Here is a 27,355-nt window from a genome sequence, read left to right on the forward strand (position 1 = left end):
CACGTAGCCAGACCTTCAGACTGACGGCAGAAGGTCTGGACTCTATTGCAGCTTTCAATGGCCAAGGACCGCCCAAGAGGACCTTTGACTGTCTGACATGTAACACAACCAATCCCAGTTCGTTTTGTTCTGCGTGAAAATGAAAATTACGATGTACGAACAATAACAGACTGGCGTGCATCTAATAAATTATTCATTCAAGAACATTGTGCAAGTTTACTGCAACAATGGAGCCGCGAACTTTACATACTTTTTAAATCCAGTATTTAGTTGATCCTGATAAGCGCTCTTTGTCACAGTTGTACACACAACAGCGTTCTTTTTCTACGAGGGGGTTTAGCATCATGGCATTTGTTTCCAGGCAGACCGTTAAAGAACGTGACACGCATCTCCCGGACATCCTGTAGAAATCAACCAACCATACGACAACTTCGATACTCATGAAGTGTTTCCAGATAAGTGTGCCATATGCATCAGACGTTCAGCCAACGGTCTGTGGGTGTGACATCTGAGGCTGAGACTAGACAGATGTTAACTTCATGAATTTGTAGTTGTGGGTGGTTACATAGTGCTTGTAGGAAGGGCTGTTAAATTAGTCATGTGTTTTTTTTTTTTTCAATATGAATGTTTCAAACCATTTGAGGACAAAGTTGCTTATTCATCAGTTTCAGACTGTCAGGGTGTTTTCACAACAGTGATGCTATTTTTCTGGGGTTCAGATGGATTTCTTGAAACCTGATGGAGTTCTTTGGTGTCCTCCTCGTGCAGAATGAGAGATTGGCTCAGATGACAGCTGACAGCAGTGTTGAAGGGCACTTTTGTAAGGTTGTGCAGTTTCATCATCATACTGATGAGCAGTGATGTGACACCTTTAGAGGTGTTTGAGGTAGTTGAGACCTATCACGAGAGACAAATGTGTTGAAATTGCTTAAGACAGCAAATACGACCCCTCGATCAAGTCTCAACAAGCCCGCTCTGCCCTTGCTTCCTCCCAGATGAAGTGTTGTAAATTGAGCGTTCCGACTGGCATGGACTAACCACAGAAAGGTCATGTCCTGTTTTCATTGAGCCATCTATGAAGATGAAACATGCAGGAAGAATTTTGCCCTGCTTCCCTGGTATCTTGTCTGGATCTTTTCATGGCATTTTTTTGGTGAATAATTCAGAAGGCTTTTTTTTTTTCAAGGCTATATGGATCTAAAAATACAGCCATTGTCTGGAAATCATAACATATTCAAGTGTCGAGAGATTTGTGCTTCAGGGTGAGGTTTAAGTGCCTGAGTGCTAGAACATTGACTCTCTTATTGGGTTAATTTTGCAGTCAAACAAGCCTTTTCACTTCATGTGTGAAGTACCACTTTTCTTGTGAAGTGTCATTATAATGTCCTGTTTGTGGGCTAATGCTCACATGGTTAACTAGTCAGTGCATATTTTGCACTCCTATTTATGGTTCAAAGCTCCTTTCTGTCAAGGCTGTGAATGAAGTTGCTGATGACATGCTGCTGTGGTTGTAACCATTTATTTTTGTCCACCGTGCAGCAAATATCACTTGATTTCCATTACAGCAAGGCATAAAAAGTGTCAAGGCATGTGAGTGGTTTGAGTGTTATTAAGAAAGTGCCACCTGTCCCCCTCAACACACTTCCTGTTCCTCTGCTTTTGCATGAATCGGGTTTGAGGCAAACAGCCTTTTGCAGTCATGCCTGATGTATATTATCTTCAGTCATTTCAAATGCAAATGTGCTTGCAGATCATTTGAGAATTTTATCAGAGTGTGTACTGAAGATGCTTTTAATTTGAGGACACTTGGCTTTTGGCCTGTACTGAAAAATAGGCAGATTACAGTCTAACCATTATTGAGATTTTAAACCTATGAAAGGTTAAGCATCAGTTCTTATTGTTGTGTTTATACTGTTTTCAGCATCTGCCGTCTCAGTATAAGAAGATAGTCCACATCGACTCCAGAGCTTCTCTGCGATTTAACTTCATCAACATTTCACCATTTTATTTGATATAAGGGTCAATGACATATAAGGATTTTAAAATACAAAAAATATCTATTGCAGTTGTTCAAACATTAAGAATGTTGCTTACACATAAATTCATATTAAAATTTTAAAATAAGTGAATTTAGTGGGTTTTTTATGCAGATTAATTGGCCATAGTCTTAAAAAATGTCATGTGATGCGAACGTGATTTATCTTATTTATTTATTTATTTTTTATTTATTTAATATTATTTTTTTTTTACAAGTTCTCTGTAATTAAAGTGTTTAGAAACAAAGTATTTGCAGTTCTTTTGAGATTCTGTAAAGAATGTCCTTATATTTTTGTTTTACAACTTCAAAGTTGCTTTCTTAAATGTAGGTAACAGACTTATTTTTCCTGTAAATCGCATAAAACTGATAAAAATGTTTTAAAAATACCATTCACTTAAGCATACTGTATAGTGATTCATATTTCAGCCACAGAAATTAAATAGATTATTTTTAACACAGTTATTGCTATTATTGGTCACACTATGTGATGTGTGGTCACTCTAAATCACATGAAGACCTTAAATATCATTAAAAAATCTATTTAAAGAGATCAATAAACAATCAATTTTATACAAAAAACAGATTTTATTAAAATTTCACAGAATTTTCATGAACAAAAATTGTATAAACTTTTTTTATATTAAAAAATATCATTGCAAACATAAGTGCACCATTCAATTTAAGTTGACTTAGAAAAAGTTAATTAATACTTTAATTTGTCAAGGACACATTAAGCCTAAATTGATCAAAAGTGGCAGTAAAGACATTTATAATTTTACAAAAGATTCTATTTCAAATAAACGCTGCTTTTTTAAACTTTCTATTCATCAAATAATCCTGACAAATGAAATATATCACAGTTTTCACAAAAATATGAACATTGATAATCAGAAATATTTCTTGACCAACATATTAGAATGATTGGTAGCACTTTATTTTACAGTCCTGTTCCCCATGTACATACTATGTACTTATAATAGTAATTGCAATAACTGGGTAATAATTAGGTACTAACCCTGAACCTACCTCCAAACCTAAACTTAACTCATGTAGTTGCCTTATATTGCCCAGTACTTTCTTAGGTAAGTACATGTAAGTGCACATACTGTAAAATGAAGTGCAACCGAATGATTTCTGAAGGAGTTATGATGCTGAAAACTCTTTGATTACGCTTGATTACAGGAATAAATTTTAGTTTACTATGTATTCACATAGAAAACAGATATTTTAAATTGTAATAACATTTCACTCTTATCCTAGTAAAATGTAAATCTATTCTTGCTGCAGGGTCAGAATTAACACACTGTCTATGGCCAGTGGCATCTGGTAAAATAGATTGAAATAGTTATAATGAAATAAACAATAAATAATATATTCATAATTACCAAACTGAAATTACATTCTCATCATTAAATTTTTTTTGTTGCATTTTTCTCATATTGTACAATACAAACATAAAATGTCTGAAATATTTTTTATAAAATGACCCAAATTGCATAAAAATCTATTCCAACTGATACTAAAATAAAGTACTTTATGTATATAAGTTATCAATTGAATACAAAAGCACAAAAAATGCCAATCTAGGACATATATCTCTCATGGAAAACACTCTGCACCACATGATATTAGGTCACACCATATGATATTTTCAAATTCAGTCAAAATTTACAGGCAAAGAATTGGCCACCTAAACAAAACAAGATAGCTTCCAACAAAAGGTCACTTTGAAATTTGTAATAAAAGTATATATTTGCAGAAATAACTTAATATTCATTTTTTTTTTTTTAAGGTCATACCACATGATATCCAACTGTGGTAACTACATACCAGATGTTAAAAAGGTTCTTTTTTTTCCAAATTTAAGACCTGCTCGCTGCTTCCATGGGTCCTTCACAAATTGGCATATGATGCAACTTCCTGTCTTTGAATGGATTTCAACATGAAAGTCCCAAAGTGGTAATTTTTTGATGGTCACACGACATGATATTTCATGAAAACAGACATGATTGGACAACGTTTTTTTGTATATTATGATGGAAATTTAAATACAAATGCTTTGCAATTTTGTACAGGATTACAAAACACTTTGGAAATCATTTAGAGTAATTTCAAAGACATTTCCAAAACAGAAGTTATGGCCGGACGGTAACACCACATGATATTTTGACACTTTAAATAACAGAAAATTACAAACTAATGTTTTTTTTTTTTTTTTTTTTTTTGAAAAGTTAGTGAGTACATGCACGGGAGAGGTACTACATATACAGGGAGTGCAGAATTATTAGGCAAGTTGATTTTCTGATCATATTTTTTTTCCAAGCACATTTTACCAATTCCAATCCACATCAATCTTAATAACTACTATTAATATTGTTTTTAATCATTTATAAGTGATATATAATTGTTCATGAAGGCTGGAAATGAAGAATGCCCTATATTCAGGTGTGCAGAATTATTAGGCAGGTTTTCTTTTACAGATAAAATGAGCCAAAAAAGAGATTTAGCTCAGACTGAAAAGTCAAAAATTATTAAATACTCATGGGAAGGACGCAATACTAATGTAATACTAGAAATTGCAAAGTTAAAGCATGACCACTGGACAGTGAAATGCTCATTGGGTCAGCTGGGTCATACAAAAACAGCTGGAGAAGAAAAGACACGTTAACTGCAAAATAATTAAGAATTAAGGTGAAGAATTAAGTGTGAAACCATCAGGAACCCTTTAGTCTCCAGTGCCACCATTTCCCAGTACTGAAACCTACCTGGAGTCTTCAGAAGTGTGAGGTGTCAGGATCTCAGAGACTTAGGTTAGATGAAGAATCCTAAAAAATGACCCGCTCTTAATAAGAATCACAAGCCGAAGTGTTATAAAGTACATGAAGACTGGGTTTTTATAGGCCTTATAGACAGACAGCTTGAATTATCTTCCAGAATCTGGCAGTAAGGTGTGGGAGTTCACTTTTAGTCCATCTCTTATCCTGAAATGTCCATCTTGCAGAGATGGACTAAATGATCTTCCAAAACTTACTGCCAGATTCTGGAAGATAAATTCTTCAAACAGTGGTACAAGAGGATGTGGTGCTGGTCCTTCAGGAGTCACTCTCAAGCTGTCTGTCTATAAGGCCTATAAAAACCCAGTCTTCATGTACTTTATAACACTTCAGCTTGTGATTCTTATTAAGAGCGGGTCATTTTTTAGGATTCTTCACCTAACCTAAGTCTCTGAGATCCTGACACCTCACACTTCTGAAGACTCCAGGTAGGTTTCAGTACTGGGAAATGGTGGCGCTGGAGACTAAAGGGTTCCTGATGGTTTCACACTTAATTCTTCACCTTAATTCTTAATTATTTTGCAGTTAACGTGTCTTTTCTTCTCCAGCTGTTTTTGTATGACCCCGCTGACCCAATGAGCATTTCACTGTCCAGTGGTCATGCTTTAACTTTGCAATTTCTAGTATTACATTAGTATTGCGTCCTTCCCATGAGTATTTAATAATTTTTGACTTTTCAGTCTGAGCTAAATCTCTTTTTTGGCTCATTTTATCTGTAAAAGAAAACCTGCCTAATAATTCTGCACACCTGAATATAGGGCATTTTTCATTTCCAGCCTTCATGAACAATTATATATCACTTATAAATGATTAAAAACAATATTAATAGTAGTTAAGATTGATGTGGATTGGAATTGGTAAAATGTGCTTGGAAAAAAAATATGATCAGAAAATCAACTTGCCTAATAATTCTGCACTCCCTGTATATGGTACCTTTTTATGCATTTAAAAAAGATTTTAACTGAAAAAAAAAAAAAATGTAGGCGTCACGTCATTGAGCCATGAACTATTGTCACATCGTATACAGACAGAAAACGTCTCTACGACAATCTCAAAATTTTGGTTTAACTTGGTGAAATTGTGACAGAAATGCATTATTGTACAGTAGAATGTACTTCTCAAAGTGATATTATTATTATTATTATTATTATTATTAAGTTTTAATTTGGTTATGGTTTAAAGATTAATGTAATTGTTAATGTTTTATGCTATCGTTTGATTACCTCTATTTGATAATAAATTAGACAAATAAACACTAGACAGAACTTCTGAAAAACAAACATACAAACATTTCATAGGGCCCTATTATTGTAATTGTATTGAAATTTAATAAATTATTAAAGTATAAATGTTTTAGCCTATTAATAATTTATTATACATTTTATTAAAAAACAATTTGTTTCTTTTTTTAAACCAAGAATTTAGGAAAAAAATAAAACCACCTTAATGCATTTTTTTTTTTACTTAATTGTTTTTTTAAAATTTTTAAATTAAAAAAAAAAAAAAAAAAAAAAAAAAAAATCAGAATCCAGAAAAATTGAAATTTAGATAGCTCTGTAAATATTTCTTTTATTCAGAGTTTCCTCTAAATCACTTTTCGTCCTTCATGGAAATCCAAGTGGCAAACCAAAATCTTGTCAGTCTTTGCATTGAGTAAAGGCCATCAGTGTAGACCATTACGTAGTCTTAATACTCACAAAAGAGGATATGAGACTTTCACCTGCTCTTTGTCAAGTACACTACACAAGTCACTGGACGCTGCCTGAGAGGTAAAGAGACTATGATGTAATTCGCTATTTTAACTTCATGGCTTCTATTCGTTGAAGGCACCAGCTAGAGATCAAGCACTGACACGATCAGGCATTCCTCAGGAGGATGAAGGCTGTGCTTGTCTATATCCCATCTGGATGTGCAGAGGGATCTGTTATTTACCCATAGGCCTTGTTGTCGGCACAGGAACTGAACTCTACAGCTATGAAGGAAGAATGGTGAAATCACTAGCCTAAAGGCCAGTTTACACCGAGTCTGATGTCATTCTCTGGGCAAAAAAAGACACTTGGCATCCAAACAATTTAAAAGTTGAGGATAAGTTTCCATTGTACTTAGTTTTCTCTAGAAAAATACCATTTAAAAATTGTAATTTTAGTTACGCTTTCAACTCTTTCAAATTCGTTGCTTTCATATTCAAAGACTTTCGTGTGTTGATCATTGTAGCCAATCACAGACATATCTGATGAGCGCATGAACACAAAGACCAAACAGAGGAATCTGCTTCACAGCACTCAAAGTGTCACATTTTTTTTAAACTTCAGTAACGACTTGGTATCACGGTTGGAACTTTTGACAACACAACTCCACAGTAATGTAGTGTTTCCTTTTTAAAGGGTTGTTGGTGTGAACAGATCTTTAGAATGTGTGACTTTTGTTGCTTATGTGTTTGCTTGTACATCATCTCATCTTCGTCATGGCCAATATAGAGGATGACAAGGCCTCTTCATCCTGTTCACACATCTGTGTTTTCAGGAGCCTGTGATTCATCTGACCGCAGAAGTTTTAATAGAGCACATTATCCAGTGTGCTAATAACCTTGTATTGCTGATGTCATTTTTATAACGTACAAAGCTGGGAGGCAGTCCCGCTGAGAAGAAAACGCAGCCTCTGGGAATTATGAGGGACTCTCCTTCTGCAAACGGTGCAGTTTTACTCAAAGGACTGCTTCATAGAGCCTGTCTGTTCAATAAATTAATATAGAGAGAAGAGGAACTTAGCCTAGTTAAGCCAGCAGTGTGCAAATTACGCCTACACTCTATCAGTGTGGTTGATAAAATGGGCCAATAGTTTACATGTCCAAGTGCGTTTCTCATTTTAAATTGTCGGACTGAATATTATGTATTATGGACTGAGCTTGGGACTGTCATGATCACAACATTTTTGCTGATGAATATTTGTCATACAACTTTTTTTCCATGTCACTTACAGTGAAAGCTTAATACACAACACTTGGAAAAAAATAATTTACATTGAACTTAGTATGACTTTGCAAACAAATATTGCACAGGGGTAGAATGACATAATATTTTTAATATTCAAATATGTATTTATTTTTTTTGTCTGTTTTGGGACAACTTTAGTCCACTTTCCATTTACACTTGTTTTTTTTTTTTTGGAACAAAGATATATAATGTTGTTATAATTACAAACATTATTATGAATATTATAATTCAATCATAAAAATAATAATTCATGCAAATATTAAAATAAATTAAATTAAGCATTCAGAATTCACCCTTGGTCCATGTGGTAATATGTCGGACAGAAGATCCAAAGTGTTGGAACTAGGGGAGTAACAATACGCTCAGTTCACAATACGATACGCATCACAATATTTTGAACAAAATGAAACTGAAATTCAAATTAGATTTATTTAAAAAACATTAACAAATTTCAATAATTTTCCTTGTTGTACATCCAAGATCACATTTCAAGGTTTAATAAAAACCTTCTGTATTCAAAATAGCAGCTGAATAGGTCTGTCTGTCACTGGAAAAAAAAAATGTTAACATTAACATGAACTTAGAATTCAGAATCCATGGACAGTTCACATATCACGTCTAAAAACGCGTGGAAGGCGCGGCCGCACCGCTTCTCCTTCTCCTCAACCATGAACTGCGCTCTCCAAGAGGATCAGGAAGTTTCAGCAAAGGATAAATTGATTTCTAGCCCTTGCATTAGCTTTACTACTAGATATATTAATGGAGATGAGATGTAAAAACCGCCCTGTACAGCTATGATCAGCTGTTCGGCTGAGATTTCAGTTTTGTTACGGAAAGGTCATAGCTGATCGGTTGGTTCTTGTCACATGACCTGCGATGCGCTTGCGGCATTCTGAAAAATTGATAATTTTTCATCTCGATGCGCCTGGAAAACGCACCGCATGCGCGTCGCGACGGCGTTGCTTCCATTATGAACCTGCTTGCCGCGTGACTACATTTGAAATAACTGACTTGCACGCGGAATATGTGCAATATGTGAACGGCCCCTGACAGAACTTCTTAAAGCAAAGAATCGCAAGCATCTTTTGCTTTTCTGTGAGCACAGCTGTTGCTGTGGCACTGCGGTGAAAGAAAGTCACGACTTTTCTCAGGCGACCAAGCAAGAGACTGATGCGAGAAACGTTTAAACCTGCTTGCAAGATTCGATGTGTGCGCGAAACAATTACTGAACTAGAGAGCTGATTGAGATGCACCCTTATATGCGGTGACAACCCGGCTTCTCTCATTGCCGCCTCCACGTTGCAGAGTAGGTCACGTTGGCAGCTCAACCAATAAGATTAGACTGCGTCATATCGTAAAAGTATCGGTATCACTCTACGATGCATATCATAACATTTTTGCATCGTGATATATCGTACTGCGATATATCATTACACCCCTAGTTGGAACATTTCCAGAGGGTAAAGAATGACCACAAAAATGTGACGTGCAGCCTCAAACATGACTTATTATTTTAAAAAATGTATGTTATCCATTTAACATGGCTGCTTACTCTATCATTAATGTGAACCTAGATAAATCTGTGCTTAGTCACATATCCAAGTGTTCAGTATAGCCAAATTGTTTAAATTGTTGTAGTGTTTTAGTTTGTTTCTATACTTTATTCGTTTTTATATAATATATATTTATTTAGTTAGTTTTTGGAATTTTTATTCTATGTAAAGGCTACTTGTCTGTTGGCCTGACTATGTTTGCACTGATATTTCTCTTTTAAGTGTTATCCAGTGTTATTGAGGGCGGTGCCCTTTGTGCCTGTCCGCTACGCCACTGCGCTCAAGTTAAAAAGATCAACTTTTAAAAAAAAACTATTCTCAAGCTTTCTTTTTCTCCCCCCCCCCCCCACCCGCGTCTTAAATTTTTAACCGCAAAACAGTGTTCTGTGTGAATGGCCCCATACAGATTTTGGAGTCCATTTGTACAGACAAAAACAACATTTGTCAAAATCAGAAACCTATCCAGTGCCTCTGTGACACATCGCCATGAGCAGTTTGTGTATAATAAAGTCCAAAAGAAATTTGTCAGAATACAATAGAAATGTTGAACTGCAGCATCTCTTGTACACTTAGCAAAACTTTAGAAAATCAGAAAAGCGACATTCAGCACAAATGAAACTCTCTGGTGCATATGCTTCCTCATGAATACAATAAGTTTGAGTGTGGGAGGGCTGCATACCCACATGATGTCATGCTCTCTGCAGTCAGTGTGACATTTCAACATGGGCAAGACTCAAAAATATCACAGTTGTTCCTGTGTCTCACTCTCATCTATCACCTCCTTCACCTGTCATCGCACTTCTTTGCCACATTAACAACACACATTTATGTGCTGACTTTTCTGCTGTAATTGGTTTAGCATTTTTCACCTATGTTGACAGTGCTAATTGGCCTATGCTTCTGAATGAAATTAACTGTGCAGCCAGAGTCTAAACAAAGTTTAAGCGAATACATACCATGAAGCTTTTCACAGTTTAGATGTTTTGATATATATTCTATTATAAAAAAAAACATTCTATGGAAAAAATGTACGAGTTAGGTTACATATTGTTCTATACCCTAAACCACAGTGAAAATGCAAAATCATGATTTAGACCAGATGAAAATGGTTTATTCCAGGAGTTGGCAATCGTTTTGACATAAAGTGTTGGTTTTCACTATATTTAAGGATGCAAGATTTTTCAGTTTTTATTTATATGTATTTTTAATTATTACCCAAATATTATATTGTGTATGCTTATTTTTTTTAACATTTAGATTTAGTAACAGTGTTAAATTAAGCAAATCTCAAAAATAAAATCCATTTTTCTTACTGTACATTTATTGTGTTGTGATGCCTAAACTCACTTGTAGCATTTAAAACAAGTTATTCTAGTTTTTAGTGTTTTGTTTTGTTTTTAATTTTATTAGATAAAATAGTTTTGCATTTTATTGGTGGATATATGCATGCTTATAATCAGTATCAGCCAAAATGTAATATCAGTGTGTCTACTGTATTGCAAGATTATTTTATTTTGTAGAGATCCTCATTTTAAACCATTTCTTGCTGTAACATCTCATTTAGACAAAGTATTATTTTAAGAGCACATAAGAAAGCAGACCAAACTACATTTACATACATACTTGTGCACAAGTGAGTGGACCCACTGGATAAGCAGAGTGGTTTACTTGTTTTTAGTTAAGTTTTATCCACAATGCGCAGTCCAGTTTGTGCATTTGGCTTCCATACAGCTAATAACTAAATGAATCAGGCTGAGGGTGAGTACTTAATGACAGAAATTAAATTTTTGGGTGAACTAACACTTTAATATCAAGCATGTCTTATTTTACAAAAGTCACATTATATGATTTTACTGATTTGCATGTCAAGTTAAAGTGCACCACAGGACAGGGACAGAATGGGGCAAAATAATAGTTTTATCTTGATTATCCTATTTTCATAATGTTTGGAAGCCAAATTTGAAATCGAAACCCAATTTCGATTAATTGAGTACAAGCTACAGTGGGTTTATGTGAAGTCTCCATCTATCAAAGTAAACATGACACAATGGTTAATTGAATATTTGTAGGGTTAAATACAAGGCAGCTCTGTCTTTTACTCTTTTGTATTCTGTCTTGACCCCCTGTAGCAAAACACTAAAATCAGACATGAGTGTTATTTTTTTTTTCTTCTCCAGGGATCTAAAATCTCTGAAACATTAACCAGTGTTGCTAGAAAAGCTACTGTTTAATTTAGAGACCTGCATGTTTTTAATGGCTGAGGCTCTGCAGTAAAAGCTTTTTAAAATTTCTCGCTGTGCTGAGGCACCTTTTTAGAGCAAGATTTCACTTTCAATATTTCCGCATGAGTTTTTGTCAAGAGAAAAATTTAGCCGCCGGAGCCCTGTCACATCTCTGTGCAGTGAGAGGGTGGCATGCATGCTTTTCTTTTTAAAAAACTCTTAAAAAAAAAAAATCTCTGCAGGACTCTGAGCTACTGCATTATAGCAAAGCTTTTTCACAAATCTGGAAGGTGATTTGGAATAACATCAACTAAATATAGGCTTATGTCAGCATGCCAAAAAAAGAGCCTTTAAAAAATCTACTTCAGCATTTTCCAACATTCAGGGTTGCATTAAAATCGATGCTGGTGGACCAAAAAAAAAGGAAGACACTAAAATCTGATTTATTGCTGACTAACTTCTTGATCTGTGCTTGATTTCTTTCAGATGGTACCATGGAATGTTGGACAGAACCATTGCAGAAGAGCGATTGCGTCAGGCTCGGACACCGGGCAGCTACCTCATCAGGGAAAGCGACCGCCGGCCTGGCTCCTTCGTACTGTCCTTTCTCAGCGTGACCAATGTGGTCAATCACTTCAGGTGAGCAGTGCTGACTAGACCATATAGTTTCACTGTAATGAGCACACAACCCCATTACATTTCACAAAATTTATGTCCCATCAAGCAGACAGTTGTTGTACGATAGACTTTAACTATTAAACGTACATTGTCCTGCACTTTATCTACTATTGACAATATTGATGCCTCAAATCATGTGAACCTGTTTGAGAAAAGGTGTGTTTTTACTTTAAGTGATCAGACTTATGATTTTCACCTGGTAAACTATATAACAGCCAAACAACAGCAACCTTAGACTTACATGGATAGTGGCACTGAAGCCCTATCTATAGACTAGAATATTACAGAGACAATTGTGAAAACAGTTAGTAGTGGAATAGTGGAAACTGTGATTTATTTTTTTTTTAGGATTCTTTGATGAATAGAGAGCTAAAAAAAAAGCACTTGCTGACCTCAAACTTTGGAATGGTAGTAAACATTTAAAGGTGCAGTAGAATCAAAAATTGAATTTACCTTGGCATAGTTGAATAACAAGAGTTCAGTACATGGAAATGACATACAGTGAGTCTCAAACTCCATTGTTTCCTCCGTCTTATATAAATCTCATTTGTTTAAAAGACCTCAGAAAAACAGGCGAATCTCAACGTAACACCGACTGTTACATAACAGTCGGGATCATTAATATGTACGCCCCCAATATTTGCATATGCCAGCCCATGTTCAAGGCATTAGATAAGGGCAGACAGTATTAACGTCTGGATCTGTGCACAGCTGAATCATCAGACTAGGTAAGCAAGCATGAACAATAGCGAAAAATGGCAGATGGAGTGATATCATGATATTTTTGGTGATACTTGTAAATTGTCTTTCTAAATGTTTCGTTAGCATGTTGCTAATGTACTGCTAAATGTGGTTAAAGTTACCATCGTTTCTTACTATATTCACGGAGACAAGAGCCGTCACTATTTTCATTTTTAAACACTTGCAGTCTGTATAATGCATAAACACAACTTCATTCTTTATAAATCTCTTCAACAGTGTGTAATGTTAGCTTTATCCACGGAGCACTATCAAACTCATTCAGAATCAAAACATCCAAATAAATACAATACTCACATGATCCGAAGCATGCATGCAGCATGCATGACGAACATCTTGTAAAGATCCATTTGAGGGTTATATTAAAATTAATAAAAAAAAATCTATGGGGTATTTTGAGCTGAAATTTCACAGACACATTCAGGAGACACCTTAGACTTATATTACCTCTTGTGAAAGAACGTTCTAGGGCACCTTTAATCATTTAGCAGACACTTTTATCCAAAGCAAATTACAAATGAGAAACATGCAAGCAAATAATCATAAGACTGTGTCATAAACAGGATAAAAAGTATCTTTTCCATGTTAATCAGAGTTTTTGTCCTAACCAGCCGCGACAACGATACATGACGCTTCTATTTTAAAAACTGTTTCTATTTCTGCGATGTTGCAGCTGGAACAATAACATACAAAGTATGTTTGATAATCTCAGATTCGGTTTATGTGCTTTATTTTATGGTAAAAGCATCCAATATGAGTTTGAGTATCATTTTGTTTGACCTTTATAGCCATACTGAAAGTGACAATGGATAATTCATCTCAAATCTTGAAAATAAATGAAAGCAAACAAGAACATTCAAACTGTCAACTCGGTGTGAACAAACAAGTGTATTCTATGACAAAGACAGTTTGAGGCACTCAGTATGTGTTTTTAAAAATGTTAAAATGGTGTAATATTTCTGAATTTGATTATATACTTATCAGTTTTGTTGTGAATGCTTGTAGAGAGAGCTCCGACCACACACTCTTCTGATTGGCTGTTTTTTTTGGGGGGTTTTTTGTCGTGTTTTGCAGTCTCGTTGTGTCTGGTGTGGACAGACAAATTGCTTGTCACTGGAATCTTATCGCATTGCGTCTGGTCAGGACACTGCAAAAAAGCCAACAATTTTTGCAGTACCCAATGCCAAGTTTCAAGTATAGGCTAGATTAGTACATGAGCTAGAGCAGTAGTGAAATGCAGTAACATCATATTTCTAAATGATAAACACTGGCATTTATAGGGAAAGGTCACATGCTATCTTATATCAATAATGAACAAACTTGTTCAGCTCATAATGATGGATTTATAAAGAAACAAGCAATAAACAAGCAAGTCTTTTAGTAAAATATTTATCTTATTCTCCATTACACATGCTTCTAGAGTGTTGCATTGTCTTGCTGCAGTAAAATAAAGCTCTCACATTTAAATAAACATGACCATTTGCACAACTTGAGCTTTACAGCCACTGCAAGTGCTTTTGTGGCCCTGTTGAATGTATTTGGAATGACTCACCAAAGTAAATGTTTTATCCCAGTAAATGTCAGACTTACTCACTCGGGCATTGTAATTTTAATGAAGTAAGGCAAAACACTTTCTTCTTTGTGTGCGTGTTCAGGATCATTGCGATGTGTGGAGATTACTACATTGGTGGACGGCGCTTCTCGTCCCTGTCAGACCTCATTGGTTACTACAGCTATGTGTCTTGCCTACTGAAAGGTGAAAAACTGTCATCTCCAGTGGCTCCCCCGGAGGTATGATCAGAACGTCTGACTTTATGAATGATAACACATTCATGTGCTGCTCGTATTTGTTGCTATGTCTAAGGTTTTGGATTCAGAATCAGGTTTGCATTTTGTTAATCTTACAGTGCTGATCATCATAGCAGTAATATGTGCCATTGTCCTTGTGATGTTGCTATAACCTCTATTTCTCCTTCTCCAGCCGGTGGAGGACAGGCGACGAGTGAGAGCCATACTTCCATACACCAAAGTGCCAGAAACTGATGAGATCAGGTATAAAAACCCTCTTAAAAGTCATCCTATCTCGTATTTCACAATCCAGTCTGAAGTGTCCTGTGTCCTAACGGTGTCCTGCCTGTTTGCGGGAATGAAATTTAAACCCATTTCAATATTTGTAACAAAGGCTGCATGATTTATCATATTTTAATGGTGATTTCACAATTTCTTCTTTTGATTAAGCATTTCTGCAATATTGGCCCACCAACATTGGACCAAAAAAGAAAACATAATTTAGTTGATACTTTTAGTAATATTTCGCTTAGCGTTCACAGTGTCAGTTTTAAGACTGAACATAAGGATATTTTTATGAACTTACCAAAAAATCCAAAAACAATGCTGTGTGCATGTGTTGCACATAAACTAATATCTGCTGCAGGAAAACGCGGTTCCGGCGCTCGGACTAAACTGTATTTGGCAATGTTACTCCTATGATGAGAAAAACCAGGCATTCTTGAGCATTCTGTCCTTTTTAGGGATGCATTTTGTGACATCACATCCTGTTTTTGGTTCGCTTAGATGTCTTTGGTACGTCCTTTTCAGGGGTCTCGATCTGCTTGTTTTGTGCGCACCAGGGTTAGGGTCAGTGTTGCCAATTTAGTGATTTTGTCACTAGATTTAGTGACTTCCCCTTTTGAGACTTTTTTTCAAAGGTTTAGGGACCAATCTAGCAACTTTTTGGACAAACCTTATCTAGATTCTTATTTTGCCGACTGATCTATATTTATATTTATTTAGATCAATGAATTTGCCATTATGATGTCATCTAGTGACATTTAGCGACCAGTTTTAGCTACTTTCAATTGAAAGCAGTTGGCAATACTGGTTAGGGTGGCACTTATTCAAATGAACTGCACTAACAAAGAAATCCCACTGGAGTTCATTTGAATCGAATCGACAAATACAATAAGTCAAGAAACTAGATGAGGTAAAATCCTGCATATGAATTGAATTGTTTTAATTTGCTTACATGAAAGTGCAGTAATTCTAATATAATGTAAAAGTAAATTTCTCAAATGAGAACAATCATGATTAATAAAGTTATAATTTTTTTTATAAAATAATTGATTATCAGTTTAAACTTTATCGTGCAACCCTATTTCAAACAATTTCTGGATTTAAATTCATTAAATTTGGCACTTAGTAATACCACTTCATCCAAAAATTAGTATGAATACAGTTTAGACACACTACATCCACAATGTTGACGTTATCATGTGACCTACAATGTCAGCTGTGTCACTGTTTCCCACCATTTATGCATAAGATGAATTCCCTGTTAGCTTATGCAATATTAAAGTGTCTGTCAGACTTCAGAATGTTGGGGCGGAAGCAGTAGGTCATTCCTGTATTTTTTTCCTACTATTTTGAGTATTCAGACATCACTCATTTCACATGCTGCTTTTCACATATTGTATAGAAGGGAAGCAGGCATATTCGGATGCAGGACAGATCTTGGAGCCTCTAGTAATGAGCTGCCGGTAGAAATCATTTGTGTTAAATAAGGGAGACATCCAAAATGTGCAGTGCTGGGCTAATCCGAGACCTGGACTGAGATGTTCACCTGAATAGCTGGTTTGCATAATCTTCCTCTGTGGTGTTCAGTGGCACTTACAGGAAGCTACAAAAAGTTACTGTGCAGGAAAGCAATTAGATTGCAAGAAAAGCTGGAAAATACTCTATAACAGACTAATTCCCACCCTAAATTTAAAACCTTTTTAAATAATATTTGGAGCATTTTAAGCCACCTTATAATTTTGAAAAGGCAATTTCAAACCTCCCACAGGGACTCTCCTGTGACTTCGTTATCTGAGAAACAGATGTTTTCTGCCAGTCGCATTTACAGTTACCTTTACATTCAAAAAGTTTATCTGAAAAGATCACATAACTTTTTATATCTTTATAATAAAACATTTTAAACAGTATTTATTGAAATTATTTTGTCATTTCATTCCATTATGTTTATTTTCTACTTTATTATGTGTCTCAAGTTTTCTCAAAGGAGACATGTTTATCGTTCACAATGAACTGGAGGATGGTTGGATGTGGGTGACCAATGTGCGGACAGAAGAACAGGGCCTTATCGTGGATGATCTTGTGGAGGAGGTGGTAAGTGTCTCTGAGCTTTTGTCCTGCAAAATCTCCTTACAATAGATTTCAGTGATCTTCCTGTGAATTTGTACATTGAGTAATAGATTTATTTAAATATATTCACAGGGACGAGAAGAGGATCCCCATGAGGGAAAAATGTAAGTACATAATTAAATAATATATATGTTGCACTTTTAATAGCCCTCCAAACACTGGTAAAACATCTACTATAATATATATTTATATATATGTGTTTTTTTTTGTTGTTGTTGTTTTGATACATGGTTACTTTTGAATGGCTGTCAATGGAGAAGCATGTTTTTTGCCCTCAGAATGGTATATTTACAACATGTACCAGCAAAGGTTAACTGCCTATGTTAACTAGCCAATCTTTTTATCCCTTGGTCTGATCTAATCCTATCCAAATTGACCGAACTAAGTTGCTCAGAATTATGACGTGATAATTTTCTCTGCTGCCATCTTTGTTTAGTTTCACATATACATCTCTTCTGCCCAGTTAGTTTTAGTTAGTTCAGTGTGCCACAGCAGAAGAAACATCAGTCAGAATCAGGGACCAATGCTACGCTTATGTAAATGAATGTGAGCATTTGAGCCTGAGGCTGTGGATCTGATCAGAGTTGATCCCTTGTGCTGTGACCGTATTAGGCTACACTGACTCAGACCTGAGTCACAGGGCCTGGGGTGCTGCTCCCTCTGCCCTGCTTACTTGTCTCATTTCCTGTTTCCCTTTGTTTTTCCTTTTCTATCTTCATAGCTGGTACCACAGGAAGATCAGCAAACAAGAGGCGTACAACCTGCTAATGACAGGTACATGAGTGTATCATAAAACGCTGGCTATTAATGTTTGTGTAATGAGCATAATAAAAAAACCCTGACAGGTTATTTTAGCTCACTGTATTTCACTAACATATTTGACATTATTAAAGGAATAGTTCCTTCCAATATTAGATTTTTTCATGCTCGTTTCCCCCTATATTTACATTTATATGACCTTTGCATCATCTAATACTCAAAGTTAACAGTTTAAACCTGTCATCCCCCTTTTTGAGCATAGACGTGAAAATGCTTCATCCAGACTTAAAGGTAGGGTAGGCAATTTCAGAGAGGCTAGCAATAGCAAGCTAGCTTTGATGAGATCCCACCCTCCCTTCAGAGTGCTCTCCAAAACCACGCCTCCTTCAAAACACATGAACGCGCACAACAGAGTCTGCAAAGCGCCACAAGACCAGCTAAGGCCAGTTTCGTTTTAAAGAAGACACTCAGCAGATTATTACTGAAGTAAACATAAAAAAAGCACTTCAAAAAATCAAAAGATGTTTGTTTATTGTAAAGCAAAATATATATTTTACCAACACTTCATGGCCTATGCATACTAGCTTGCTTGATTTACATTTATTACGCGCATTTATGCATTACGTTAAGTGTTTCTTTGTGTTGTACGTTGCCATGACGTTCAACGCGCACAAAACTACTGCGATGGTACCTAAACATTTCACAGATGTAAACAAATGAGATAAGAAAAACGTAAAAGCATATTCATATATCTTAAAACTTCTGGTTACATGAGCCTAAGCTATTTTCATTGAAATCCATGCAAAAGATAATATCAGATCATTTTAGAATACAGTATAGGATGTACCGAATATTCTTCAGTTTTATGCAAATCAGAAATGTGACAAATAGAATATCAGGTCTCAGTCATATGGACAAAAATAAATGCAAAAAATGCTTTTTTGCATAGTTGTGTTTGACACATGAAAGCTGTAACAATGTATCTTACAAGGTAACATGATGTAACCTTGCTCTCACTTGAAATGTGTCCCCATATTAAGTCCTTGAATTTGAGGGTATTGGACCTGGAAGGTCATTGAAAGTTCCTTGAATTTGAAGTTAACCAAGGTGTGGGAACCCTGCATATCACTTCTATCTCAAAACAGTTGCCAAATATGCAACCTTGAGTCTCAGACTTTTCCAATAATGTGTGTTTTGTTGACAAGAAAAAAAATATTTGATTATAAAATAGTGCAGTACATTTCGTAATATGAAACATTACACCACCTGTTAAAAGGAATTAAAGCCCCTAAAGGATTTAAGTATCTTTTTTGAGTGTTTAAGCTTTCGCATGATATCTGCTTTGATTACTGATCACAAAGTGAATATCAAATTTCCATTCTGAATGGTCAGTTATCATACATTAGTCTTTTATCTGTTGTTAGCCAAAATACTTATCTGCCTATCAGTGGATTTACTTGCCCTCATGTTGTTCCAAACCGTGCTGAATTCATAAAATAGATTTGTTGGATGAACAGACTAAATAATGGCATAACTTCCACTTTTGGACTAGCTATTCCTTTAAATCATGAAATTGTAAGCACTTTTGATTTATGAAGGCATTACATGCATTATAATTAGGCATTATATGCATCATAATAAAGCATTATATGCATCATAATAAGGCATTATGTGCATCATTTGTCATATTTTGGTCTCACATGCATTAGCAAAGATTACAAACTTTTACTATTTGCAAACCTAAAAGGGGCAAATTCATCAAAGATCATTTATTATGTTAGAGTACAACAGAAGCTGTTATTTCATAACTGCCATTTAAATCTATTCAAAAGCACTTCTGACACATTTCTTCTCTGCTTCCCAGTTGGCCAGGTCTGCAGCTTTCTGGTCAGGCCATCAGACAACACACCAGGCGACTACTCCCTCTTCTTTCGTACCAATGAAAACATCCAAAGGTTCAAGATTAGCCCCACTCCCAACAACCAGTACATGATGGGAGGGCGGTACTATAACAGGTAGGACTGCAGGCAAAGGCTTTAAGTGCCTTGACAATGCATCAAGTGGGATCTGGAAAAAAATAATTTATCTGCAAACATCATTTCTGTTCACATTACAAATAAACTAAACAAATTTCAGTCATATGCCCCAAAAATCAGATTTTTGCAGCCTGTCTGACAGCATTTTAGAGATTAAACCCTGTCCCGCATATAGTGCTGCAGAGCTGATTAAATTAAAATGTAATACTTTTTAATTTTCCACACAGTAATGAAAAATCACACAGCTTTATATATTCTGCTGGTCTCTAATTAAATAATGCTCTTCCTGGCAGTGTTGACGACATTATTGAACGTTATCGAAAAGAGCAGATCGTGGAGGGCTACACTCTGAAAGATCCTGTCTCAGTCCAGGTAAATGAAAGGTCATTGCCATAAGCTTAGATATTGCTGAAGATCATCGCAATAACAAGCATAATACTGTGTCCTTTTTGCCGCTTAGCAAAAAGAACAAGTTCTCTCCGACGTGGTTGACGGCAGAGAAATCTATAACACTATTCGACGGAAAACAAAAGATGCTTTCTACAAAAATATTGTCAAGAAAGGATATCTTCTCTTCAACAAAGGTACCGCAGGCTTTTTTTTTTTTTTATGCAGCCAACTGCATCCATTGACTTTTTACTGATTAATAACATATAAGGCTTTTTGGCTCTCGTTACATTTGTATTCAGTGCTCAATCTTTCTCAGTGGGACTTTGTTTGATCACAAGAGGATGTGGGTAATTTGTAGCACATAAGCCCCATATGAGTGTGGTTTTGTTAAACCTTGACAGTCTTTGATCAACTGGGAAATGCTCAGCAAGGCTCTTCACAGACAGCTCAGGGTGAGCTATGCAGAACAAAAAGCAAACCGTTTACCTGAACACACAGAGCTGTCCAGTTCAATGACAGTGGCTTTGCTTAATAAGAGATTTGGCGCTCTGTGGGGTTCACTCACTGATTAAAGGGTATGAATCTTAATTAGTTCTGGCACCTTGTCTGGTTAGTATTCAGCTGTTGTTTGTATTTAATATTCAGGTGGTTTAATGTGTACTGAAATCATTATATCTCAGATCCTGGTTGTATTTTACAGGCTTCCCATGTACAAATTAAATTTCTCAACTCTTAAAAATTGAAGACATAAATGAGGTGTTCTGCAAGAAATGAGAAGCGTTTGCTCAGGCATTATAGTTATTATACGATATATGTACCACAGTGTTCTGCATTTTAAAATTAATTTCACATAATTCTGATTAGGGCAGAGTTGACAATATAATTTAATAAATTTTAATAAATATAATTTTGATGCACCAATATCGATTCTTAAATCCCAAGATCAGTCTTTTAGTTAGGGCTTGAACTTGAACACGATTATCGCTTAAATGCGATTCGTAATGTGATTTAAGAAATCGCAAAGGCTGCGATTTTTTTTTTTTTTTTTTTTTTTTTTTTTTTTTTTTTTTGCGCAGCTTTTTTTTTTATGCACAGCTCCAAATGTTAAACCATCTGAAAGCACTGCGAATTTGAGTCACTTATAATGTACATTTGAAAAAGCATCAAGTCAAACATCTTTTCAGACTCTTTTTTGAGATGATGTGGCTTCTTACACAGAAGGCGGCAGTCGTGTGTTTATTAGTCATGTTTAATTAATCAAAGCGTTTCAACCTTCTGTTTATTCAGCTACAATGATATGACAAAGTTATGTATCATGTGTTATCATCTTCTGCTGCAGGGAGTGCATATTTTGAGTTTCTGCGCAAGAGCGCCCTCTGGCTTTCAGATGGAGAAGATTTACTACTGATCACAGAGCCGTACATCTCTGACAAGCTGTGCATTAAATAATCACAGCCTTTGCCATATCGCATACTATTTTATCGCGATAAATTGTGCAACCCTACTTTTAGTCTAATACTGTTTTCTGTTGATGCACAAACCAACCAGGAATCTAAATGCTCAATTTAGATTTAAAGGATTAGTTTACTTTCAAATTTAAATTTCCTGATAATTTACTTACCCCCATGTCATCCAAGATGTCCATGTCCTTCTTTCTTCAGTAGAAAAGAAATTAAGGTTTTTTATGAAAACATTCCAGGATTATTCTCCATATAGTGGACTTCAATGGCCTCCAAACGGTTGAAGGCCAAAATTAGTTTCAGTGCAGCTTCAACGCGTTCTACACGATCCCATATGAGGAATAAGGGTCTTATTTAGAGAAAACATTGCTCATTTTCTAAAATTTTTTTAAAAAATGATATACGTTTTAACAATAAATGCTCATCTTGAACTAGCTCTCTTCTTCTTCTCTATTAGAATTCCGGCAGTGTAGACACTGCTAAGTGTATTACTGCCCTCCACAGCTCAAAGTTTGAACTAATTGTTATATACTTGCACTAGCACTCTACACTGCTGGAATTCAAATAGAGAAGAAGAAGAGAGCTAGTTCAAGATGAGCACTTATGGTTAAAATGTATATATATATTTTTTAGAAAATGAGTGATAGTTTCTCTAGATAAGACCCTTATTTCTCATCTGGGATCGCTGTAAACTGTCATTTTGACCTTCAACCGTTTGGAGGCCATTGAAGTCCACTATAAGGAGAAAAATCCTGGAATGTTTTCATCAAAAATCTTAATTTCTTTTCGACTGAAGAAAGAAAGACATGAACATCTTGGATGACATGGGGGTGAGTAAATTATTAGGGAATTTTAATTTGAAAGTGAACTAATCCTTTAAGAGCAAACTTTTAATCATGGACAGCAAGCCAAATCTGTTTACCTATACTTTGCCATTATGACCAAGTGAAAGTGCATCAGTTCAAGCGAAGCGGCAGAGCAAAGCACGTGATCTGATCATCTCTTCCTCTTTACTCCTAGCTATAGCATGAAGTAAACATGAATGAACAAAAGATACAGTTCAACTTACTTAATATATATCGTGTTTCATGTAATCGCTCGATCGGTGTTTCATCTGCTAAAGACATCAATAAAACAGGCTGTGTAGAATCACATAACTTTGCCTTTACCTCAGGAAAGCCATTCAAAGCTTGTAGCTCATTAGTCAGCCTGAAATAAAATAACTTTAGAGAGCAGCATATTGCTAAATATGTCTTCATTATTTCATGTATGTTTAAATAAATGTTATGAAATCATGTTTTTATGTCAGCCACTGTTTAAATGTTGTACAGTGTAGAATGTGGAAACAAACATAATTATACCATTAAAGAGTTCATGCAGCTTAAATGTTTGTATACAGCTTTAGATTGTTGATTATTATGTCTAAGAAAATGACAGGGTTTCTGTAGAGTTTACATGTTTAGTTGAAAGAGACATTTATACCTGATATATATCCAAATTAATCGATATACAAATCGAAATCGAATCATAAAACCTGCGTCAATACCCCATCTCTAATTCTGATGAATTTTCTTGTTGGTATTCAGCTGTTGTTTGTATTTAGCATTCAGTTAGTTTGATGCATACTAAAAATTTTTTATTATACAGGCTCCCTGTGGAAAAATTAATATGCTTGTCTCTTAAAAATTTATGACATAAATAAATCAGGTGTTCTCCCATGGTTTGGCTCCCTTGAATTGATTTATTTATTTTGTTTACCCTTCAAGAAGGTGATGTGAGTCCAAAGCATCTTGCTCACGTTTTCACTTGTACTTCCACAGGTAAGGGCAAGCGCTGGAAGCACTTGTACTTTATCCTGGAGGGCAATGACGCTCAGCTCATTTACTTCGAGAGTGAGAAGCGAGCCACCAAACCCAAAGGACTAATCGATCTGAGCGTTTGCTCTGTGTACGGAGTCCACGACAGTCTGTTTGGCAGGTATGTGAACAACGAAAAAGTCAAATAAGTAAAGCTTAAAGGGTTAGTTCACTCAAAAATGAAAATTCTCTCATTAATTACTCACCCTCATGTTGTTCCAAACCCGTAAGACATTTGTTCATCTTCAGACATTGATCAGCAAACATAAACCGAACCAACTTGACATGCAAGAACAAACTTTTTACCGAAGCTCAAACATCCTGCATAACACACGAAAATGAACCTCATTGGTTCTCGCATGTCAAGCAAACCTGCTTGAACTTCCGTTTACCACAACTGATGTATGAGTTGATGAATGTTTACATGTGAATAAAAGCCTAAATTAAATCTGTTCATCATATAAGTGATCATGTCTCCTCAGAAAATTTGGACCAAACTGCTGAATTCATATGGATTAGTTTTAAGATCTCTTTGTGAACTTTGTGAACAAATTTAGGGCTGGGCGATATATCGCATGCGATTGTCATGCGCATTTCGTCAGTAAAGCCGGTTCCCTGATTACCGCTAAATCGCCATCACCTGCTTTCAAATGGAGCGACATTTAATAGACAGAACCGTAGATCACTGACAAGCCACGCAATATCGCGTTCATTATCGAAGCGATTCATCTGTGATATTAACGCGATATTGCGTGGCTTGTCAGTGAACTACGGTTCTGTCTATTAAATGCCGCTCCATTTGAAAGCAGGTGATGGCGATTTAGCGGTAATCAGGGAACCGGCTTTACTGACGAAATGCGCATGACAATAGCATGCGATATATCGCCCAGCCCTAGTCAAAGTGGTAGTTGCGTGGCTGTCTATGGAGGGACAAAAACTCTGAGTTCATCAAAAAGATCTTAATTTGTGTTCCAAAGATGAATGAAAGTCTAACGAGTTTGGAGCGTCATGAGGGTGATACATTAATGACAGAATTTTCTTTTTTAGGTGAACTAATCTTTTAAGTGTCTGCAATGTTTGGGGCCAGTGTGCCAATAGCAGACAGACGTTACATGTTTTCTGTTGATGTTATGTTTTTCTCCAGGCCAAACTGTTTCCAGATTGTGATTCAGCACTTTAGCGAGGAGCAGTACATTTTCTACTTTGCTGGAGAGTCACCTGAGCAGGCACAGGTACATATCATTTATATATATATTGTAATACACTCACACACACTCACATACTACCATTTGAGTTTGGGGTTGGTAAGTTTGTAAGTAAATGATGTAAATGTCTCTTATGCTCTCTAAGGCTGCATTTATTTCAAAATTGCCAAACTACAATGAAAACATGAATATTGGGAAATACGATTTACAATTTAAAGTAACTGCTTATAACTGTTTTACAGGACTGGATGAAATGTCTGCAGACGTTCTGCAATAATCTTAGGAAACCCTTACAGACCACATTCAACAAGCGTTTGCGTCAGGTAAGAGAGACCAGCCGTTGTGTGTGAAATCTCACCGTTTTCATGAAAAAGTGGCTGCCATTCCCTTAATCATGAGTTCAGGTGTTCAGATGGCTCTGACTGTGCTGTCAGAAAGGGCCACAGCTGAACCGTCTGGATGCCGGTGAGCAGGGGGATGAAAACCTCTTTCAGTGCACCTGATCCCAGACAAGCCATTTGGGCTAAATCTAAAAAGAACATCATCATCTTCATTACCACAGGCATATTTTTGGAAAAAGATCTCTGCATGTCATCTGCCTTTGACATCTCATCACTTATTCATTGCAGAGCATGGAAAAATCTAACGTTTGCTTGTCATTCTCTCACCTTAGGTTAGCAGTTTAGTCCTGTATGTGGAGGAAGCCCACAAACTTCCCATCAAACACTTCACCAACCCCTACTGCAACATTTCGCTGAACAGTGTGCAGGTGGCGAGGACTCACCCTAGGGAGGGACAGAACCCTGTGTTCACTGAAGAGTTCATCTTTGAGTGAGTTTATTGTGTATTTTTTAAAAGTGTTGCTCGATTAAGGTTCTGATTACCATTCCTCTCTTGCAGTGACCTGTCGAGCGACATCAACAGATTCGAAATAAGCTTAAGCAACAAGACCAAGAAGAGTAAAGAAAGTGACATCTGTGAGTAATACCATTGTCTGTACTTTCCCATACTATTATAGTATTTGATTTATTTTTAATAATACCTCATGGTGGGTCCAGAATTAACACTCAGCAAGTATCAAGTGTGAATAAAAATATGCTCGTTTAGACAAATGAACTGAGCTGAATGATAAGAATGATTTTCTGACTGAAGCAAATGAAAAGGTACAAGTCTCTATATGTACCGTTCAAAAGTTTGGGGTCTCTTATGTTCACCATGGCTGTAATAATACAGTAAAACGGTACTATTGTAAAGTATTATTACAATATAAAATAGCTGTTTTTGATTGTAATATATATTTTAAAAATGTAATTTATTCCTGTGATGGCAAAGCTGAATTTTCAGCATTATTACTCCAGTCTTCAGTGTCACATGATCCTTCAGAAATCATTTTAATGTGATGATTGGGTGCTCAAGAAACATTTTTTCTTCTTCTATTAATCGGTTATTTGATCAATAGAAAGTTTAAAAGAAATCTAGTTATTTGAAATAGAAATCTGAAATAGAGATTCATCCTTGCTGAATAGAAGTATTCATTTCTTAAAAAAAAAAAAAATCTTGCTGACCCCAAACTTTTTTCCCCTCAGAGTTATCATCGGATATTATCTATGGTAATCAACAGCATGTCACAGATGCTCCATACATAGAGCTTAATTTTTGCTGACCTGCAACATTTCTTTAAATCCCTCCATTCTTTTTTTTTTTTTCTTGCACAAGTGTGCCCTCTGCTGGGACTTTGTAGATTTAAAGATTGAATATTGTTTTTCTCTAATTTGTTTTCCTTCTGTATTGTTTCAGTGTTCATGCGTTGCCAGCTAAGCAAGCTGCAGAGGGGCCAGATGATCGATGAGTGGTTTCCTCTGAGCTCCTATGTGCCGCTGAAGGGAATCGAGCCAGGCTCACTCCGTGTAAGAGTGCGATACTCCATGGAGAAGATCATGCCTGAGGAAGAGTACAGTGAATTCAAAGAAGTGAGTGTACACATGGTCATTTTTTACACACAGATGGGGATGTGGCCTTGTAGTTGACCATACAGGCTGGTAACAAAAATAATTAAAACAATTTATTTTTATTTTTTTTAATCTTTGCTAGATTCCCAGTTCCCAATAGGGAACATTCTCAGAACATTTTTTTTAAACTTTCTGCCAAGGATCTCTCAAAGTTATGGACAACAGTCTTCCAGTAACAATAATAGAATGTTTGTTCAGAATTATCTGCTCTTTATTAAATGTTCTCAAAATGTTATTCTCACAAAAACATCATTTATACATTATTCATGGAGGGGTATTTTTTCTAAAATATTTTAGTTGGATCTTCAATCAGGACATTCAAAAGTAACATTCCCATAATGTTTGCAAAATTATAAAACGGAA

The 27,355-nt window shown here is 35.8% G+C and overlaps 1 protein-coding gene across 2 annotated transcripts in view; it reads left to right on the forward strand.

Annotated features, from left to right (window-relative positions):
- rasa1a (RAS p21 protein activator (GTPase activating protein) 1a) overlaps positions 1-27,355 on the forward strand; it is a 55,829-nt gene that overhangs the window by 13,534 nt on the left and 14,940 nt on the right. For both annotated transcript variants that reach the window (XM_067405497.1, XM_067405496.1), the window contains exons 2-16: positions 12,127-12,279; positions 14,733-14,868; positions 15,059-15,129; positions 17,124-17,241; positions 17,350-17,381; positions 17,999-18,051; positions 19,901-20,051; positions 20,366-20,444; positions 20,533-20,656; positions 23,743-23,899; positions 24,923-25,010; positions 25,226-25,306; positions 25,657-25,814; positions 25,884-25,960; positions 26,781-26,953. In XM_067405497.1, the coding sequence (XP_067261598.1) occupies positions 12,127-12,279; positions 14,733-14,868; positions 15,059-15,129; positions 17,124-17,241; positions 17,350-17,381; positions 17,999-18,051; positions 19,901-20,051; positions 20,366-20,444; positions 20,533-20,656; positions 23,743-23,899; positions 24,923-25,010; positions 25,226-25,306; positions 25,657-25,814; positions 25,884-25,960; positions 26,781-26,953 (1,651 nt within the window). The remainder of the gene's footprint in view (positions 1-12,126; positions 12,280-14,732; positions 14,869-15,058; positions 15,130-17,123; positions 17,242-17,349; positions 17,382-17,998; positions 18,052-19,900; positions 20,052-20,365; positions 20,445-20,532; positions 20,657-23,742; positions 23,900-24,922; positions 25,011-25,225; positions 25,307-25,656; positions 25,815-25,883; positions 25,961-26,780; positions 26,954-27,355) is intronic.

The sequence above is a fragment of the Chanodichthys erythropterus genome, chromosome 13, assembly GCF_024489055.1.
Source record: "Chanodichthys erythropterus isolate Z2021 chromosome 13, ASM2448905v1, whole genome shotgun sequence".
In the NCBI taxonomy this organism is placed as follows: Eukaryota; Metazoa; Chordata; class Actinopteri; order Cypriniformes; family Xenocyprididae; genus Chanodichthys; species Chanodichthys erythropterus.